Raw genomic sequence first — 21,132 nt, forward strand, 5'->3', positions numbered from 1 at the left:
CCCTCGACCTGGATTGGTTCATTTGAGAAGGTCCGAAGTTGTGGAGACACCTTTTCGCTCATCCAGAACGCGCGAAGGCTTTTTTGTACCACTTCCGATGCGAGTGAACGGTTGAGAATGCTGCATGCGCTCCTGGAGTCCACGAGTAGTGTAGTGTTGATATTGCCGATCTTGATAGGCATATGGAGAGGTTCTACGTTCTCTAGAGCATTTGCGATCACTGCAACCGTATTGTCATCTTCTCCACTGCTGTAGTCCGATTCGTACAGTTTAGCTGGTTGTAGGAAATTTACTGAGTCCTCAGGATGCGGTTCTTCTTCCACAACGCTTACCATATTTTTCTTTGAATTTTGTGGTTTTGTATTCATATTCTTTTGTTTTCTACAAACCTTCGCGAAATGGTTTAGAAGTCCACAATTGTTACAAGTTTTGCCTTTCGCGATACATTTTTCACGGTGATTCGGAAGCTAAATTCCTCCGCAGTTTGAGCAGTGGAGTGTGGGACGGTTGTTTTGTTTTGGGACATTGTTCGTATTTTGCCAGTACGGGGTTCGAGAATTGTTGGCGAATTGGACCGCGTTGACGTTTGCCGGAACAACAATCTTGTTGTGCTGCTGGATTTGATGTTGATTTCGCATCCCGAGTTCCATGTTGATTGCAAGCTCTATGGCCTGACGCGGTTCGACAGTTTGTTTAAGGAGCTCCTTTTGGATTTCAGGATCTATCAGACTAGTGATGAAGACTTCGCGGATCAGGGTCTCTTCCTTGTTCTCAAAAACGCAGTTCTCTGCCAATTCCTTTAATTTTCCATAGCAGTGTTCTACTGTTTCTCCCCGAAGTTGTTTCGTAATCAAAAAGACATGACAATCGAAAGTTATGTTGCGCGGGCGGATGAATGCCTCTTCCACAAAATTCCAGAAATCGCCAGAAGTGAGGGTATCGATCATGATATGCGGGTTCCTGCAATTGAGAATGCGGCGACCTTCTATCCCGATGCTTAGGTAGAGCAGAGATACAGTTTTACGATCCGCCAACGGCAACGGTTTGTCACCACACATGATACCCACTTCTATTAGCCGTTTGCATTTGTTTTGCCAGTTCATCTTCTGTTGAGCATTACGCGCGTTCCTTTCTCTCTCTCCGACTGCGCGGAAGCACCAACTATTGTTTCTTCGTATACTGGCTCAAGAGGAAGTTCCACCATCTCGGGTTTGGGTCCAAGTAGCGTATCGAGAAAAAAATTCTCTTTTGCCAACAGTGCCAATTTATATTGCACTCTCCATTTCTCCCAGCGAAGAGGAGGGTGAGGTGTAGGTTTGCCCAGAAAGGGTTGATTCCGAGAGGTGTTCATTTAGTTGCTGACTGCGCCATGTCGTACTCTTTTTATTTAGAGTAGCTATTCGCAATGCGGGTACGCTTAAAGTTATTTAGATAGTGATTCGCTGAGCGGAATCCTGACTTGAGTTTGTATCGCTTACTCGCGGACCGGGATTTAAGAAGAGAATTGTTATACTGAATTCGAATAGCAAAGTTAAGAGCATGAAATAAAATGAAATGAACCGCTTGTAAGCAAAACGTGAATGCGTGATCAGACATGTCTGATCACGAGGTGGGAAACCAAAAAGGAGATCAATAACAGATCACAAGACGCAAACTGAATAAATATGAACAGAATTATCAATGGCAAAAAAATTTGAACTACTTTACAACATCGTATAAAATATACTGCGTCGGATAAATTGATAAATGATAATATCCTAAGGTATCACAGGACCAATGATGTATAGCTTATCAAAGTATATTCTAGCCAGAATTAGTTTTTATAATAAGAATGTCTTACCGCATTCACTAGGACCAGATATTATACATCTAAAGTTCTCAGGGAGTGTAGCTTCAGTAATTATATTATCATCCTTTAGCCATGATTGTAGATCTTCATTTATAGTTACAGAGATATTGTTACTAAGACATTTTTTGTTGTTAGGTTTACCCCTTTGATGTTTTTCATCAAGTAGATATATAAAATTATCATTAACATTATCATTATCATTAACATTATCATTATCATTAACATTATCTTTACCATTAACATTATCATTATAATTATCATTAACATTATCATTAGCATTACCATTATCATTAACATTATCATTATCCTTATCATTATTAGTAAAGCTACTTCGTAGATCATTATCTTTATCATTAACATTATCTTTAACACTATTATTATCTTTATCATTATCATTATCATTATCATTAACATTATCATTATCAATAACATTATCATTAACATTATCGTTATTAGCAAAGCTACTTCGTAGATCTTTAATACAACCTAAAAAAACACTCATTATATATTCCTGGATATTTACATTGATTAACTAGAACATTCAAAGCATTGTTAATTATAAATCTTCTATCAATAAGATAGATCATATATAAACAATAAGCCCCACAATAAGATTCATCATATTGTTGTATTCTTTCATTAGAGCCTAGATCAACATATTCTTCTAAAAATAATGGTGGGGTCTCAACACCAAAACTATCAAAGTAATACACAGGACCACCTTCTCTTCTTAAAACTTAAACCCAATGTGTACCATCAGTTGGATGTACATTGACAATAATGTTGGAGTTAGGTTCAAAGATTGTTTTAGGACTTTGATCTCTCATCACTATTTCAATTGGTGTTCTTATATCTTTTCCTATATCTTTTATTCTGATATCACTCATAGCATTATTATCAATATTAAATTTATTATTGAATTCCTTAAAAGTTAGGATAAGCATTTTTAATAGGTATAAAAATGGAGACAGGTAGCGCAGTTATATTTTTTATTTTCTTAATTGGAATTTGTTATATAATATATGATTCAAAACGAAATAAATATACAAAACTAGAAGAAAGCTTTGGTGGATTTATAAATAGGAGTCTAGTTAAATTTGAATATGAAAAGTCACCATTACATACTATTGTTTATGTTGGAACTGGTACTGGCAAACCATATTTTATTGAACAAAACTTAAAGTTATACTTAGATCCGCGAAGCAGTTACACCGATCATAACCAAAACCAAAACCAAAACCAAGACCAAGCTAAAAATATAATCAGAGTATGTAAAGATGATAGAGACTGCATAGATCCTGAGACTGGTGAGTTTTATATTGGATTTAATACATGCGATATAAATATTATCACATCAAAAAATTAGTCTAAATTCAAAGATAGTGTAATTGTTCTTGATGATATGGGTGATAAACAAATAAGGATATAGGTTATTAATTCACAGGTGAAAGACATTATAATATTCGAATGATTGTAATGTGTCATAAACCAGCTCAAATAATTAATACAGCAAGAATGAGTGTGATACTATTTATTTAACAACTTATAATGGAGCTGATCTATTTAAAAAATTTTAATGAAATATATAAATGTGAACATAATTTCAATAAAATAATTAGTGAGTTAAATAGTAACTATTATAATTGTAAAGATGGAATGTCAGATGAACTTCGTTATGGTATAATTAAATATAATAGGAGAGAGAATACTTTGATTATTATTGAGAAGAATAGAACTATGACATATGACTCGAGAGTTGGTTTCCTTGACTTAAAAGCTCTTAGTTTAAAAGATAAATTAGAAAGTGAAGATTAAAAAATTTATAGCTTATATGAAACCACTCATGATAAATGCTACAGAGAGAAATACTATTAATCATGATAATTATCACTTCTATTTTAATAAACTTCTTACATTAAAAGGTATTAAAATACAGAATGATGTTTTAACACAAGAAATGGTTAAAGCTGATGGTTTTAGAATAGCATCAACTATTATAGGAATTTTAGGTACCTGTTTTATGATATATAATTACATGAGGCCTCTTACAACAGTAAAAACTGCTGGACATGTGGCAGCGATTGCAAGTAATATATTGAATAGAGCAAGTACATAAGTTAATTTCGGATATGGGGAAGAAAAGCAGAGAAATCAGTTTATCGAAAAGATACAAGAAGAATATATAGATGAAGAGACTGGAATTGTAAATAAAGAAGGACGAAGGTATTTAAACAGACTATATGGAAATAATGAAGAATTTAGAGATGAAATTATAATTTTTGTTAGAGATAAAACGGAATTAGACCTTGAAGTAATTTTAGATAGAAGATATAAAACTAATACACTCAATACGACGGGTAAGAAATATTTAACAGAGTGTGTCGCGTCTAAAGATACTACTAAAGATTTAATTGAAATCTTGGCTAAATATGTGGGGTATAATTGAAATTTGACTAATTATAAATGGTTATAAAATGTTTAGAGTGTAACCAAAAATGTGGACTCCCTTTTAATTTAGCTTTTCATTATTTAATATATCATGAAGATAAAATTAGTAAATGTGCATGTGGTGATAAAACATTTAGTGGTATTTGTATGAAAACTGATTGTTCTTTTAAAGATGAATTTGGATATAACTCTAGCTCTAGTTTTAACTCTAACTCTAACTGTAACTCTAACTCTAACTCTAACTCTAGCTCTAACTCTGACTCTAACTCTAACTCTAGCATTAACTCTAACTCTAGCATTAACTATAACTCTAACTCTAACTCTAACTCTAGCATTAACTCCAACTCTAACTATAACTCTAACTCTAGCATTAACTGTAACTCTAACTATAACTCTAACTCTAACTCTAGCATTAACTCTAACTCTAACTCTAACTTTAACACCAAAGTCTTAACTAGAAGTTGTAATAAATGTAATTCTGTAAAACCACTAACTGATTTTGATGAGAGTAAGTATACTTGTAAATTGTACTTCAGCTAAAGTAAATTGTCTATATTGTCCTTCTGTTGTGAGATATGATGGGATAAGAGCTCATGTAAAGAATCAACATCCACTTGTAGAATTAACTAGAGGATTTAGTAGAAATTTAACAAAGTTTTGTGTACTTTGTTTTTTTTCACAAGATAAATTCCTGGTTGATATAGTAAAATCATGAGCCTCGTGGTCAGAAAAAAAACAAAATGGCCGGAATCAGATGAAATCAGACAAAAACAACATCCCTATTTGACAAATTTTTGTTTTTTAAACATAAGAAATTGTCGGTATCGTCGTTTTTCTAGCCAAAAATGACGAATTTTCCTATGATTTTTTCGTCGGTATCTCGTTTTTGTTCGGTATTAATCATAGGAAAAATTCGGTATCGTCGTTTTCAAACGTAAGCATGATTCGGTATCGTCGTTTTTAAACCTACGAGAGATTTGGTATCGTTTATAGACCCACGAGGATTTTTTAACATCTGGGTCTGAAAAGCAGATAACGCAACCAAAACGACCGTAAAAACTTTGGTTGCAAACTGCATAAAGTTTGACAAAACTCAGGGACTGTGAAATAGTCAACAGAATTCTCATCAATTTTCAACAAGTATGTTTCCCGGATCTAAGTCCAAGTTCAATTCAGTACTGGGCCAGTAAAAATGCAATTCCTGTCATTACTAAATCATAGACTGATTCAATTCATTTTTTTGACTTGTAAGACTTGAGTTCAGTCTGATCTCAGAATGGCCAGACTTGGGCCAAGTGTAAAAATAAAGTTCTGTAAGCGGATTGACCCCACGATCTCTCGCTCCCTGGACGTTTCTCCTCCTTTCTACGCCACCTAGACTGTTAAAAGGTTTCCTTTTGCGCCGTTAAAATACGCTTGAAAGAAGCGAATTTCAAGCGAGAAAGCGAGAAAATATATTACCTGGGAGACTTGCGTTTACAATTGCGCAGTACTGATTTACACTTGGATCTCGGTGCGGGTACATTTTTGAAATCAAAAAAAATTATATTCATTCATTTGCTTTTTTGAACGAGCTAACTTAGAATTTTCAAAGATTTTGCACATTCTTTCATCAATTTTTTCTGTGAAGAACGTTTGAAATTCCTGCAAAAAGACCGTATCATAACGTTTGACTACATTATATACAGAAAATTCTAATTTTTCTATGGAAAAAACCGACAATTTCTTATGTCTAAACCCGGACATACCAAATCGTTCTTACGTTGCAAACGGACAAAACCAAACAACCCTAACAATACCGAAGTTTTCCTGCTTATGAAACCAAAGATATCAAAGATTTCTTACAAATTTTTGTTCGTTTTTGTTCGATCTTTTCTACTAGGGATGGCAACGAGCCATTCTTGTGGGAATAAGTAATAACTATTGGGAAATCATTTGCTAGAGCACATTCATCTTTCAATTCTGAGGGACTATGCAAACAAAAAATGACTTGAAAACTGGAGCGATTAAAACCAATATGACTATGATCAAAAAGTGTCGCAGAATAATGAACCATGTACTTCAGGCCAAAAATTGTCTATGATGAAACCCCCCCGAGACAAAATAAGTTAACCGTAAAGCAAAAGATTGCGCAAAAGTGGGCAATATTTAAAGATCGTACAAGAATTTGGTGTCTGAGACAGCAAAATTCCACAATCCAGAGCAAAAACGTGCCACCATATTTTGACGAGCCAGACGGCAAAATTGCGAGAATATGGCAAACCAGTATTTTCAAACCAAATTTTTTGGAGATGTCAGAAAATGAAGAGAAATTATTATTCTTTGCCTCAATTTGAAAAAAAAAGAATTCACAAACCCAACAGGACTGTTTACATAAGGTCAGAAGTATTTGGCAATTTCAGCTCACAAAAGCGATGTATAAAACTTTTGGATCATAAAAAAATTAGATTACATTGATGATTCTGATTAATCGTTTTGCGAGACTCATCAAGAGCATTTTTTTAAATCTGACAATTGCGCGAAATTTCCTTTGAATGATATTAACGCGTCTGTCGAATAGAGGCTCATAGTTTGACATAGCGTGCTTAATAAATGAATGAATTGCAAATGACTTGAAATAACAGGACAGAGATATTTTGAGAGTTTCCCCTCCTACCATGGACTATTTTTGTGCAAATTAGTATTTGTCAAGACATTGAATTACTACTCTCAGTAAATTGGAAAAAAAATACTAATCATTCATTGATTGCTATAGTTATCTTACCTTAAAGTGGGTTTTCAATCGATTAAGTTATCAAAAAACATGTTTATGGCTAAAAAGATGAAAAGTGTCGGCTTTCAGATTGTCATTGGTGTATCTGATGACAGACTGACTCACATCGGATAGTCTCTACCCATTGAATTGTTTGAGAGTTGTTTCCATGGTACTTCGGATAGCAAAGTATTATTTACGCTCAAAGCTTTTTCAAGAACGTCACTTTATTTTTTAAGGACACACTTCCAAAGTAAAAAAAATCTCAATCAAAATTGAACAGTGGAGCCACAATAGCATGAGGAGCGAAATTCAATGGTACATTCCATCGAAGTCAAATTGACTTAATCACTTTTGTCAATGTCTTTGTTCAGTAACTATTATTAATACGTGATTGAAAGTACTGGGAGAAAAACTGAAACTTGAACTACCTTCAAGATAGTTAAAAAGACGTTGAGTAATTTTGCCCCAGATTCTCTATGACTGCTTTGACAATCAACCTGTATTTGATACAGAACATCAAAAAAACTTCTATATGGTTAACAAACTTGCCCTGACATAAAGTTTACACTAAAAAAAGTGACGTTGTTGAAAACTTCACATTATTTTGACATCCGTATCTACAACCGATCAGATATGCAGTTTTGACATGTAAAACTACGTGACTAGCAGCATAAAAAGAACTAGAAAAAAACTACCTAAATTCAAGTGAAATTCTACTTTTTTCTCGTATTAAGACAACATAGAGTGGGCATTAAAGCGTAATCCTTAAGCTGTAATCTACTTGTTACAGTTCCATACTTCTGTAAATTATTTGAGTGTTCAAACAGCTTAACTTTATTTCGACTAGTTGATACATTTAACGACTAATTGGTTATTTGAAATATTTGTGGACGAAAAATGGAAAAACTTGGAACAACTAAGCGCAATCTAGTGAAGAGACAAAATTCTTAATTTGGAAAAAAAACAATTTTCAACTGTAGCTCAGACGAGATTTGACAGGACATAAATCAACGCAGCAAGGAAGACAGATAAAATTCATGTGTTTACCGATGCATTTGGAGACAACATGTGTGCAGTGACCTATTTACGTTCCCAATAGATGGAATACTCGGCTGACTTATCATTTGTTACTGAAAAATGTAGAGTTGTGCGGAAAAGAGTTGTTTCAATACCTCTCTTGCAAATACAAGTAGTAGTGATGGCATTGATTTTGAAATAGCAGAAAGTCTGGGAACAAGAAATGAAAATACATAATTGTAGTTTTTGGTCAGAATCAAACCCAGTGTTGCAGTGAAGTCACAGCTTCCATCGTCACCAGGCCATTGTAAGAGTAGCTGAGAAACTGGGTAAACTGGTGTGTCGAAATGGAAATTTGAGAGCCGGATGAGCGACCCAAGGGACATTGACACGAGAGCAATCAACATTAAGGAACTAAAGAAAGTGAATGCCTCACCAAGCCGGCCTGATTCATCGACCAAAAATTGCATCTCACGAGCCAGTGAATCTAATCATTGCATCACATGAAAAGAGCTTTTTTCAGTGGGAACGATTCAGTAGTCTGAACTGGCTAGTGAAAACATTGGCATACGTACGGCAACTAAAGAGCCAACACAAACCAGCAACACTTTTATTCAGCGATAAAGGAACAAAAAACCAAATAAACTCGTTTTCAAGTTACTACCGCCACATTATATTGACGAAGAGATTGAACCACACACACTTGAAAAAGAAAACACAAAACACTGCAAAATCCTACAGTTTATGAATTTCAATGAGTAAGAAGGATTCATTCGTGCCGCAGGCAATTTAGGCAAAAATTGGTTGGAACCAAATTCAAGGCCCTCAATTTTGCTACAATAAATGAATCAGGCAATTAAACTGCTCTTGCGAAACGAGGAAGAGAATGGCCAATAAAAGGCACTGAACATGTAAAAAACATTTTGTAGCAATAGATGTGGACCCTGGGCTCACAAAACGACCTATGATCAATCAGGGAAAAAGAAAAAGTGTTTTACTGCAGAAGGAGCAGAGCATAAACGATAACACTAGTAATGGCTGATTTAACCAAAGAGCGGTTAGATGCTTCAGCAGCCTTCACAATATTGGAGTGGACTACTTTGGCCCGCTCAATGTGAAGATTTAGCGAAGAAACAAAAAATGTTTTTGTTGAATCATCAAATATCTAACTGTTTGAGTAGTGCATCTAGATTTGGTACCCAAATCCGAAACCAATAGTTAAGTCAAAAAAATTATGGGACTTATTTTACGAACAGGCAAAGAGAGTACAAAAACGAGACAAACTTTGTTGGAGTTGAACAGGTATTAGCGAAGTGCCCTGCCGCATGAGAAAAGGGGATCGAAGAACATCTCATTCAACAGAAAGTTGGTTTAACATTAAAACCACCAGCCGCAGGTGACTTTAGGAGATCATGAGAATGGTTGGTTAGAAGTTGCAAGAAATCAAAAAATGTTGATACTTCGCCCTACCTCCCATATGCTGATGAATTCGTTTATTATTGAAAGTTAAGCTGAAAGATAAATCAACTCAAGCTTATGCAATTCGCATATCGGATAGAGTAAGTAAGGAGCGATGGCCAACTTTGAACAATAGAAAAAGTGGCGATGTACAGCGAACGAAACACTTAAAGAAGGCGGTCTCGTTTGGTTGATTGAATAAAGTGACAAGCGCGGATATTAGAGCTTGGGTAGCGTTACGAAAATCATCGATATGATTGACAGTGGGGTTCGATCATCAAATATTCGAACCAACAAAGGAGTCTACAAGAGACCGGTAGTTAAGTTCAATCCGGTGCTACCCAATGGAATTGATGTTTTCTTAATGGAAAACAGGGCCGGCCTTGAGATCTAAATAAATCATTGCCAGGTTGGAAAATGCTTTGCAGTTAGAATAGCATGACAAGCGATTTTTAATGCTACATTATATCGAAGTCAAATTGATTTGTTCACCTCCGAGAACAGCTTTGTTTTGTAACTAAGATTAGTACGTGAAAAATACTTGGAGAAAAATTTAATATCGAACTAACTTCAACTTAGCTAAAACAACGTATAAACAACCTGAGCAATTTGGCATCAGATTCTTTATGAAAAGCTTAGATTCAATTTGTTTGTTGATGCAGAATATAAGACAAAACCTCTATATGGTTACCAAATTTCCCCGTGACGTGAAACTTAAACTGAATAAGTGAAGTTGTGGAAAGCTGTTTAAATTAGGGAGACATTTTTATCTATAGTCATTCAACGGTGCGGTTTTGACATGGAAACCCATGTGATTACCAGCGTATAAGAAAATTGAAAAATACCTGAAATCAGTTGAAGCTCGCTTTTTTTGTCTGATTAAGATGACAGACTGTGAGCTTTGAAGCACAATACCTGAGCAAAAAAAAATTAGTTTTTGTGCTCGTTAATTTAAATCATATTAACGATTGTACAGTTTTATCTAAATTTGACTTAATAAAATTTTTTTCGACCCATGGGTTATTTAAAAATTTTGATTGTTTGCTTATTTGAAGCGAAACTATTTGTTATTCAGCAAAACTGAACGATTAGTTAACGGAACTAATTGAATATCGAGTAATGCAAATTAATCTACATTGGAGCGAATAAAACAATTCAAAAAAGTTGACTGCAAAAACGTAATATAAGGACAGAATTAAAGTGGCTGAAATGAAATGTGTTGTGTAAAGCTTTCCTTGATAGGAGAGCAGCCAATACATTATAGCAGCAATTAATTGAACTTTTTTTTATTTTGCAAAAAAAACGTGCCTTTTAGGAATTCTTCGCACGCAGAGCGAATAGCTTTAATTGTTAACGTAAAACAAAAGGTACCTCCTGTTGGTTTTCATCACTTTATACTAAAAAATTAATTTTCCACTTGTAATCTTAATGCTTTTTTCTTAATGAGGTCTTTTTTTGACATATCTCAAAAATGGCACAAACTTTGGAAAAATCAAGAATCATGAGACCGCTTACTTTAAACAGAAGATCTATCGAAAACGTTTGGAAAATATACTACATCGAAAGACGAGCTTACTTGTTTGAAATTATATCGTGTTCATCGAAGCTCTCCATTTGATGTGACGAACTTTTGGGTGGCCTACTTTATTCTTCAAGACGCCAGCCATTTTCCAATTTGTGAAACATTGAGAACATTTGTGAAAATTAAGAGATTAATTAGAATTATCCTTAAAATTTAGTGAGTTCGTTAATGGAATTTTTTTAAAATGGCCTCGTTTTCAAGTACATATTTACATTTTCCTGGATAAAAATTAAATGTAGTTGAAATTTTTTCGTTTACATATAATTGCAATTTTTACTTGTTTATAAATAATTGTAAGTTCGATTTCCAATTTACAAAATTATAAAACATCTGTATTCAGTTTTATAAAAATTTTCAAGTTAATTTTTGCATTTACAACTTTTTGCAAATTTGATTTAAAAAATAACTGTAAACAATTGACAAAGTTTTTAACTGATTGTGCAACAACCTTTTGTAATTGATCTTGCATTTTATTATAACATTTACAACTTTAACCAAAATTATTATTCAGTTTATTGCAAATAAAAAAAATTCCTTAGATTAGGACAGATTTTATGTTTCATAGAATTTGCGTTAATAAGTGATCCTTTACTCGCTATCAAATAATCTCTATTCAATATATTAGAGCAACGCGTCATAGCGACAGAATTTCACCAAAACTATAATTTTTCAATTTGGCTCCGGATTGTAAAGCCCAGATTATTCAAATTGATATCTTTGATTTCTTGCATATTTAATGGGTATTGATTTCCCCAATCACCGGAAACACACCGATGACAAGACCAATGAGCTCTCAATTCACCATTGCTTCATGTTTACAACAGTATGGGAAATCTGGGCTGTAATGATGGGTCCACATCGAGATTTCAGAGGATTTAGTCTTCAAAAAACCGCAATAGTGCTCATATAAAGAGTAGACTAAGAAAAAGGAATGGAATTGGAAAAACGGCAGCAGAGAAAAAACCGATTGTGGAGAAAATGCTTTGTTTTAGTTTCTTGTTTCAGTTAAATCAGTTGCGTATTTTGTTTCTATAACAGTTGAGACAAAAGTCAAACTTCAGCTTTCATGACTTCTTGGTGTGTTGCCAATTGATCGGCAACAATTGCTTTTAAAAGTTAGTGAGTTCAAAAACTTAAATTTCTTAAAATGGCCGTTTTTTAGGGACATATTTGGATATTACTAGCTAAAACTTAATTTGTATTTAAAATTTTGTCGTTTACAAATAAATACAACAGTTTTTTCTTGTTTACAAATAATTGCCAATTCGATTTCCAAGTTTATGAAAATTTAGAAATTCTATTTATAATTTTACCAAGAATTGCAAGTTTGTTTTTGTGTGTACTAATCTTTGCAAAATCCATTTATGGTTTTACAAATATTTGCAATTCAATTTTTACAGATTTTTACGGCATTTACAATTTTTTGCAAGTTTAATACAAATCTTTAAAGATAATTTATAATCTTTTTTAAAAATTACTATGCACTTTTAACCAATCATTTACAAAAATAATTTTCAAATTTTTGCAAACAATAAACTTTTATAACACTAGGGACCAATCCGACAGGTTTTGCTATTATTAAAACTTGCATTAATTAGTGCTCTTTTACTCGCTATCAAATACTCTCTTTTCATTACATCAGAAGGCCATAGCGACAGATGTTCAATGTAATAATTTCGGTATCTGGCACCTACATTCAATGGGCATAATTTTTCCACAAATGCGGGAAACACGCGGATGATAAGCCTGATGGCTCAAGAAGCTCTCACTTAACCATTGCTTCAGGTTGATTTTAGTATGAGAAATCCAGGCTGCATTGATGGTTCCACCTCAAAGTTTCGGATGCAAAAAAGTGCAGTAGTGCTCATAGAGTGAAAATTGAGAATAAAAAAAAGAAAAATAGCAGCACAGAACAGACCGATTGTGGGGAAAATGCCCCTTAGCTGTAATTATTTGAACGTTTGAATTATTTCGATGATTTCTATAACCAGACGGCATGATAAACAACATCAAAAGAAAGACGTATAAATAAATAAACCATCGAGGATACCTAATGAGCTTTTACAGCTCTAGAAGTTAGTTCCATGCCCAAAAGAAACCATAAATCTTATAACTGTTCAATTATTGGACAACCAATTTATTATTGAAGCCGTTGACCGTAAAGTTAACAGTCATTTCATTTGGTTTTCAGTTAGTTTTGGATACCAAAAATACACAAATACATTTTCCAGAATTCATAACCTTGCAAGATTCTTGCAAGATTTTGAATCCGCGCTAAAATTTTCTTTTTTTTGAATTCGGTTTTGTGATTTGTTCAATAAACAATAATTTGCTTCAAAAATGTTTTCTAAAAAATTTTTACCCTGATTTATTTTTTTGCCTTCATTGATATCTTGCAAGATTCTTGCAAGAATCTTGCAAGTTTTGAATCAGCTTGCACGATACTCGCAAGTTTTAAATTCACCCATCACTAGGGTTATCCTCTGATGAAGAGGTAGAGCATGATAACTATTTTGCACGAGTTCTTCTTTTATCAGAATATCATGTGCTGGTTTCCACCTGTGATCATATTTTCCACCTGTGGTTTATGTTCTAAACCGAACAAGCAGTTTACGGCTTCGCTTCGTCTATTCAGTTGAATTGAACACAATTGCTGAATTTATAATATTCAAATCAGTATTGAAAACAACATTACTGTTTACTTTCTCTACGTCATCTAAGCCAAACCAACTATAATACCGTAAATAATGAGTGCAGGTGCCGCTATTCAGCCACAGTATAGCATAAAACTTAAAGACACAGGGACATGGTTTCCATCTAGAATTCAAAGACGAAAGTGGTTACTTCTCATCGGGCCGGCTCAAACTCCGACAGAATTCAAACTTCTAAGCGCTGGCAGGATTTGCATGATTTCGAGAACCATTCAAACAAAAACTTGTCACGTATGCAGCGGGCAATAGGGTCCGAAACGTATGACATACTGAAGATTCGTAATATTCAAGAAGAGCAGGTTCTTGAAACGATACGAAAATTTGCCAGTGATTGCAGAACAATCAGTAGCCATCAGCCCATAGTCTATTATTCCGGGTACGCTGAAATTAGAACCGGTAATTGGTGTTTTTCCGACGGTACTATTCAACTTATCGATGTCAAGGAAATCTTTGAATACGCCACTGATTTTCTTGGAAATGCAGTATATCCCTTAATAGTATCAGATGCCTGTTACAGTGGCGCTTGGGCGAACAAGTGTTTCTGCCTGGCCCAACAAGGTGTCAACATTTACTGTCTATCGTCTTGCAGAGAATTTCAAACCGCATGTAATACGACAGGTTTGTCATTGTTTTGATTAGTAAGAAAAAAAATATTTCTTGTTTTCACTGCAGCGTGTTTTCACTGCACCGTTTCATTACCTCCAATCTACTTCCAATTTGACCCACTCACATCTACTTCCTCCTCTTGGCCATATATGTTGAAAACAAAAGACCAGTTATCATCCCAATTGAGTGTTTGGGATGCATCAGAGGTTGTACAAACATCGTAAACTAATTAAAAAACACAGAGCTCAAGATTTACTCAATGACGACTAATCGACCTCATTGCAGAGTTCACATTTTTTTGAAAAAAAAATTTGCCCTGCAAGATCTCATATATCTATTTTGTACCGGGTGGATGCAGCAGACAGAATTATAATCTGTGAATCATCTGTTCTATGAGAGAATCGGTATACTCTATTTTCAAATAAAAAAGCGACTACTTATTATCTATACTCAGTCTACTAACTTTTGCACCATGGGTATGCCCGGGTCGAGGTGTCACCGGCATTCAACGCAAAATTAAATAAGATAAGCGGTTAATGCGGAAATTTTTGTAAGATAAGCGGTGGATGCGGTGAAATTACATAAATCAGGCGGTGAATGCGGTGAATAAAAAACTTTATCGCCTAGTAGCGCTGAAATTACATAAATTCACCGCTTCGAAAAAAGTGTCCAAACTATGTAAGATAAGCTGTGAATGCGGTGAAATTACATAAATTCACCACTTAGAAAAAATTGATAAAGATGTTTGAGATCAGCAAAGAATGCGGTGAAATTAACGGTGAGTGTGGGAGAAATTGTTAGATTTGCCTTCCCACTAAAACTACCCCTTAATCATACATTTTTGACACCTTTTTCTAAGCGGTGAATTTATGTAATTTCACCACTATAGTAAGCGGTGAACTTACAAATATTCACCACATTTCACCGCTAAAATATGTAAATTAGTCTGTAGCAGCAACTGGACTCGGCAATATTGACAAGGACTAGGTGCGCAACCCAAGCCACGACAGCTCCACAGAGTCTGTAAAACTTTATAAAAATCTTTGAGAACTGGCGATGAGTGTAATTTGCTATAAAACTTCAAAACAAACTTGATCAGGTCATATATGTTTAGCTTTTGAACAGGAAGAAGACGATTTCTGTCAAATAGTTGTTCAGCGCGCATCCATGGGAAGAGAAAACTGGTACGGCGTAGAAATTCTTTTTTATTTGTATACGAGCGTCGATAGTCCTTTTCTAACAGCCACCATATTTTATTAGAGCTTCTCGAAACTTTGGTTTAATATATAAATCGTAAAATTTTAGTAGAATAATTTTTTTTGTTATTTTGCTTTACAAATATGAGCAAACCAATTTACTTACCTCATTTGCAACCTCATTCACATGGTCTTTGAAACGCAAACTTTTTTCAATATATACAGCTGGGCACTAAGCTACGTTCCTGAACTCCATCTCCGTCTCTGTTGAACAATTAGAGCTGTTGCTATATTTAGGTAGCACTGCAACTCTGTTTTTGTTAGGTTTAAAGAAGGATGGTGGCTAACGAGCCAATTTGTTTCTGATGCTCCACTCCTGTTAATTTCAAATTGATTAGCGTTTTGGCGAAACAAGAGAGAAGTGTTGTCAGCTAATGGAAAACTTCATTAGAGTGCAGTAATTAGGTTATTTATGTATTTTAAAAACAACTGGGGCCTCAAGACGGAGCCCTGGGGGATAATTAAGGTGACTTCTCACGGTTCTGATTGTATGTCTCCAATAGCTACTAATTGTTTCTTTACTGCAAAATCGTACTTAAGTGGGTTCAATCCAGGACCACGTTTGTTAAATGAACAGATGTATTTCAATACAGCATGAGTCTTGTGCTTTGGGTTACTTCCGCAGTTAAATGTTTCAGACGGAAACCGACTTGACGCTCAGACCGAATTCTAACTTTTGTTACATAGTCTAAAGATTATTATATATGACTTTATCAACTATCGTACTGACGCACAAAAGAATCGTTAGTCTATTATATCAACTTTAGACGAAACTTAATGCGCAGGCAGAGATGCAAGTTTTCTCCACGAAAATTAGACACCTGATGAAGATCAATCGAAGCCGAAGCTGATAATTGGTTTTCTGTTTTTAATTAGAAACAAAGGATGGCAGTTGTATGTAGATGTAGAAAGCTTTGGGCTAGCTTCAACCACGCAAACGGCATCAAAGACTTAAAACAGTCTTGCTTCACTGCTACTGAAGAAATTGTTAAACTCACATGCTTTTTCTCGCTCATTCTAAAAAAAAATTCGCTAATGTTAATTTCCGATGGCGCTGGGTTCTTCCAGCTGTAAATTCATATATTATTTTGAGTTTTTTTCCCGGTTTTTCTAAGGATTTTTCAATTTTATTTGTGTAATAGTATTTTTGCTTTTCTAATAGCTGCCGCTACAATGTTTTGCAAAAAATGTGCTCGTAATTTTACTGAAAAGCTCTCTCTGCATGCTCTGTTTTATTAGACAGATTCTTAATGTAATTAATAGACCACGGAAACAGAGGCTTCTTCAGTTTATTTTTCAAGAACTACTTTAGGAGCAAATAAGATGAGCGAATCGATGATAGTCTCGTTCAATTTGGTACACTGATCGTTTACTTCTTGCGTACAAAACACAAACTGAATTTTAGAATTAGGCAACCAAATGAACTCTTTTTTATTTTTAGTTGATGGAAGAATTTTTAGTTTGGGCATACTGTTAGTCGAGGCCGGGGTTGGGCTACATGTAACACCTAATTCATCTGGATAATGGTCAACTATGTACAACGAACTTCAAACTTTGTGCAAAATAGTATTTCTCCACGATATATTGAAAAAGACACTGAACAATCTTTTTCCCGAATGAGTCGGCTATAAGTTGTCTTCAATCGTTGCTTTCAAGGATGTTTAGGCAGTCCATGTGAAGTTGAAGACTTTCAAAGTAAATTGAGATAAAACTCACATATTTTGGTCGGTCAACAGAAATGGTTGTTCAGCAGTTCAACAAAATTATTAGGCATCTTACAAAAATTTTTGACATTCAATGATGGTGAGCAATAAATGACTCTTAAAAACAATTTCCGATAAAAGTACTGTATTTAGGCTTTCAGGAGCTTTGATTGTTCAGTAGTCATTTACATCATAAATGATTTATTCAAGCAGAAACACGCCAGTCCCGCCACTTTTTGGCCTCCCGATGTTTTGCTAGAAGTGGCCAAAAACCTGACATATAGAAATGTTCTACTTATTCATCTGCGGTTAAAGATCAAATATAAAAGCAATGCACAATTCATTCTGCTTAGTTTTAGTGAAACAAGATAAAATAAAACCATGAGGTTCCCGAAAATAGACGAAATAGTTAACTCCCTGTTGGACTGTTTTTTGAGAGTACTTCTCAAATTTACTTGATGAAAACGAAAGCTCACTCTTAAGATTAAGTTTCTGTAACTGTTGCAGAGCTACAAATTTTTAATTGTTGAGAATAAATTTTTTAAAACCCAGAACCCAAAAATCATACGTGAAAAGCGACGTACAATTTTGTAAAAATAAAACATTATACCAATTGTTACTGCTACTTCAACAATTATTAGTGTCAGTAAGAGTACCCCAGGTGGGGGACTCAGAAATTGAATGTTACGTTGAAAACTTTCTGAGGAAGAGCCTGGCGCGTAGGGCGCGGACGATTTCCGTAATCTCCACGTGGGGTCCCCTGGGTACTCAGTACCGCTAGCTCAGTAAGTGGAACTTAACAGAGCTGACAGTCCGAGGATTGAGCTCTGATCAATCCACCGTGGACTTAAAACAAATTAGTTGTTAGGAATTCCTTGCCATTCCAATTCACATCAGTGAAGGCAAAAGCTTGTAATGCGAGGTGCTGAGGCAGAGCATTGAGTTCCAGCCCATGAAAAAAGAGAGCAGCGTGGTTGTGGAAATGACTCCAAAGATGAAAAAAAGGTCTAACTGAAACGAAGGTTAGCTGGTTGATAACGGATGTGAAAACTGGTTGTGATCCCTGCGTACTGATAGTAAATGAAGGGAAGACAATCTACTAAGAAATACTATGTAACGTACAGAAAAGAGCGATGTAGTGATTGTCAGAGCATCTAAATTCACAGAGTAGTGTTGAAACTGTGATTGCAGATCTAAAATGATAAAGAATGGCTACACCTCCTGTTTTGTCCAGACAACACATTCTCTGCTTCTCACGAAAGATGACATAGAGAAGTTTGAGGTTCTTTGGGCACAACGCTTCAAAAAGCCAGTCCCAAGATGAAAAGAGCACTTATGCTCTAATTTGCCCTGGCTTGAATTTAATGCTCCAAAACTCAGGAGATTAAATACCTGAGGTGAGGTGCACCCCAGCGCGCGACCGAGCTGTGTCTTGCAACCACCGTTCGCGACCCAAGTTGTTGTGGCACTCCCAGGTTGTGGCAAACCTATACACCCTAGGCCATCTTTCGGCTGATTGAAACCAAACATTTCCAATCATTGGCGCGAATGAAAAGTTCTAGGCAATTATTCCCTATATATTAGAATTGTTTCCTGAATAAGTAAAAGACTTACCTTAACTTCATTTTAAAATAGACAAAGTTAATTCCTTCGTTTGTAAGGGACATTTTAATCAAGCGCTTGTAGAATGTAGTTTGTATACTCGACAGCCTGAGAGTTATAAATCCAGTCAATATTCGTCAAGAACGCTTTCAAAAATTAAATTAACTGAGTAGTGTTGCAACTGTGATTGCAGAGATAAAACGATAAAGAATGGCAACACCTCATGTTTTCTCCTGACAACAATTTCTCTGCTTGTCCTGAAAGATGGTATAGAGAAGATTGAGGTTCTTGGGTCACAAGGCTTCAAAGAGCCACATCAAGATGAACATAGCGCCTATGCACTAATATTTGCCCTGGCTTGGAATTTCTTCCGCTAAAGGTCTGTAGATTAAATACCTGAGGGGAGGAGAACCCCAGCGCGCCGTTGAGCTGTGCCTTGCAACCCTCGTTCGCGACTCAAGTTGCTCTGGCACTCCTAGTAGTAGTAAGAAACCTACACACATTAGGCCACTTCTTCGCTCATTTTACCCAAAACATGTGGGATCAAAATGATTACTTTAACTCCATTTTGAAATAGACAAGTTTAATTCCTTCGCTTATAAGGGATATTTAATCAAGCGCTTGGAGAATGTAGTTTGTATAGTCGACAGCCTGAGAGTTATAAATCCAGTCGATATTCGTCAAGGACGCTTTTGCACAGTACCAGAAATCTGGGCGTCTAAAGTGAATAAACTGTGTATTGGTATTGCGTATGCGGACTCAGAGATTTCTCTCGGAAAGTCCGAAAATAATTGCTTTTTAATTACATATGAAACGTCTGCAAACCTTCTCCATTCTGATGAAACTATTACCTAAGGGCTATTGTCAGAACACGAACTCAAACTCAAACTCGAAGTTGTCTCGTTGAGCTTGTTAATAGACTTCCTTTTTCATTTATTGCACAACAAGCTATACAATTCAGACGTATTACGTTTTGACCAAATCCGACTCGAAAACAACACATTTGAACACGATAAAAGCAAGTAAGTGATTCTTCAATAGAATTTGTGACAAATAATTAATGAACAAAGAAAAAGCCTACTTTACCTTAATTGTCAGCAAGCTTTTTTCCTCTTTGTTTTGATTAAAGAGGAGCTGAGATAATGTCAAAAAGCTGTTTTAATCCAAACACAATTTTATCATTTGCTAAGGTTGCATCACATATAGAAGATATATGACACATCAAAGGTGAAATGTACATCAATTTTTTCCTTTTAGTGTACAAACCATAGAAGAAGATTTTTTAAGTAAAAGTTGTTCAGTTAGTTAAATACTGAAACAAAACTACTCCGAAAACGGGTCAATTTGGGTCAAATAAAGTATATATGTATTATCAAAGGTCATTTGAACATCGTTTGTTTCGTCCTAACGTACAGGTCATAGAGGAAAAGAAAACTTGCTAAATAAAATTTGCTTCATTAGTAAAAATTAACACAAAGCTTAAACACTGCTCAAATAAAGCAGATATGAGTCATCAAAGATCATTTGCTCATCATTTTTTTTACCTCGTAACGTACAAGTCATAGAGAATAGTTTCTGAGGTAAAAATTGTTTCATTAAAGAAAATTAACAAAAAAAATACTTTAAAAAATTGTCAAATCCGTCCATACAAAGTATATATGAGTGATCAAAGATCAATTGTAAATCATTTTTTTCCCTATTAACGTACAAATCATAGAGAAAATTTAGGTGAAAGTTGTTTCATTAGTGAGAATTAACACAAAAAAACTACAAACATTTGTCAATTATGTCCATACAAAGTTTGTATGAGTCATCAAAGGTCCAGGCAAGATAGATGTTGTGATTGTCACAAAAATTAAATTAACTGAGTAGTGTTGCAACTGTGATTGCAGAGATAAAACGATAAAGCATGGCAACAGCTCATGTTTTCCCCTGACAACAAATTCTCTGCTTGTCCTGAAAGATGGTATAGAGAAGATTGAGGTTCTTGGGTCACAAGGCTGTTTTGTCAAAATAATGTCAAAAAGCTGTTTTAATCCAAACACAATTTTATCATTTGCTAAGGTTGCATCACATATAGAAGATATATGACACATCAAAGGTGAAATGTACATCAATTTTTTCCTTTTAGCGTACAAGTCATAG

At 34.9% G+C, this 21,132-nt stretch overlaps 1 protein-coding gene across 1 annotated transcript in view; it reads left to right on the forward strand.

Annotated features, from left to right (window-relative positions):
- The first annotated feature begins 1,405 nt into the window (after positions 1 to 1,405).
- LOC142350409 (glycine receptor subunit alpha-2-like) overlaps positions 1,406 to 21,132 on the forward strand; it is a 51,730-nt gene continuing 32,003 nt past the window's right edge. The window contains exon 1 of the mRNA XM_075402256.1: positions 1,406 to 1,411. Coding sequence (XP_075258371.1) covers positions 1,406 to 1,411 — 6 coding nt within the window. The remainder of the gene's footprint in view (positions 1,412 to 21,132) is intronic.

This window comes from Convolutriloba macropyga, chromosome 12, assembly GCF_964194025.1.
Source record: "Convolutriloba macropyga chromosome 12, txConMacr16.3, whole genome shotgun sequence".
In the NCBI taxonomy this organism is placed as follows: Eukaryota; Metazoa; Xenacoelomorpha; order Acoela; family Convolutidae; genus Convolutriloba; species Convolutriloba macropyga.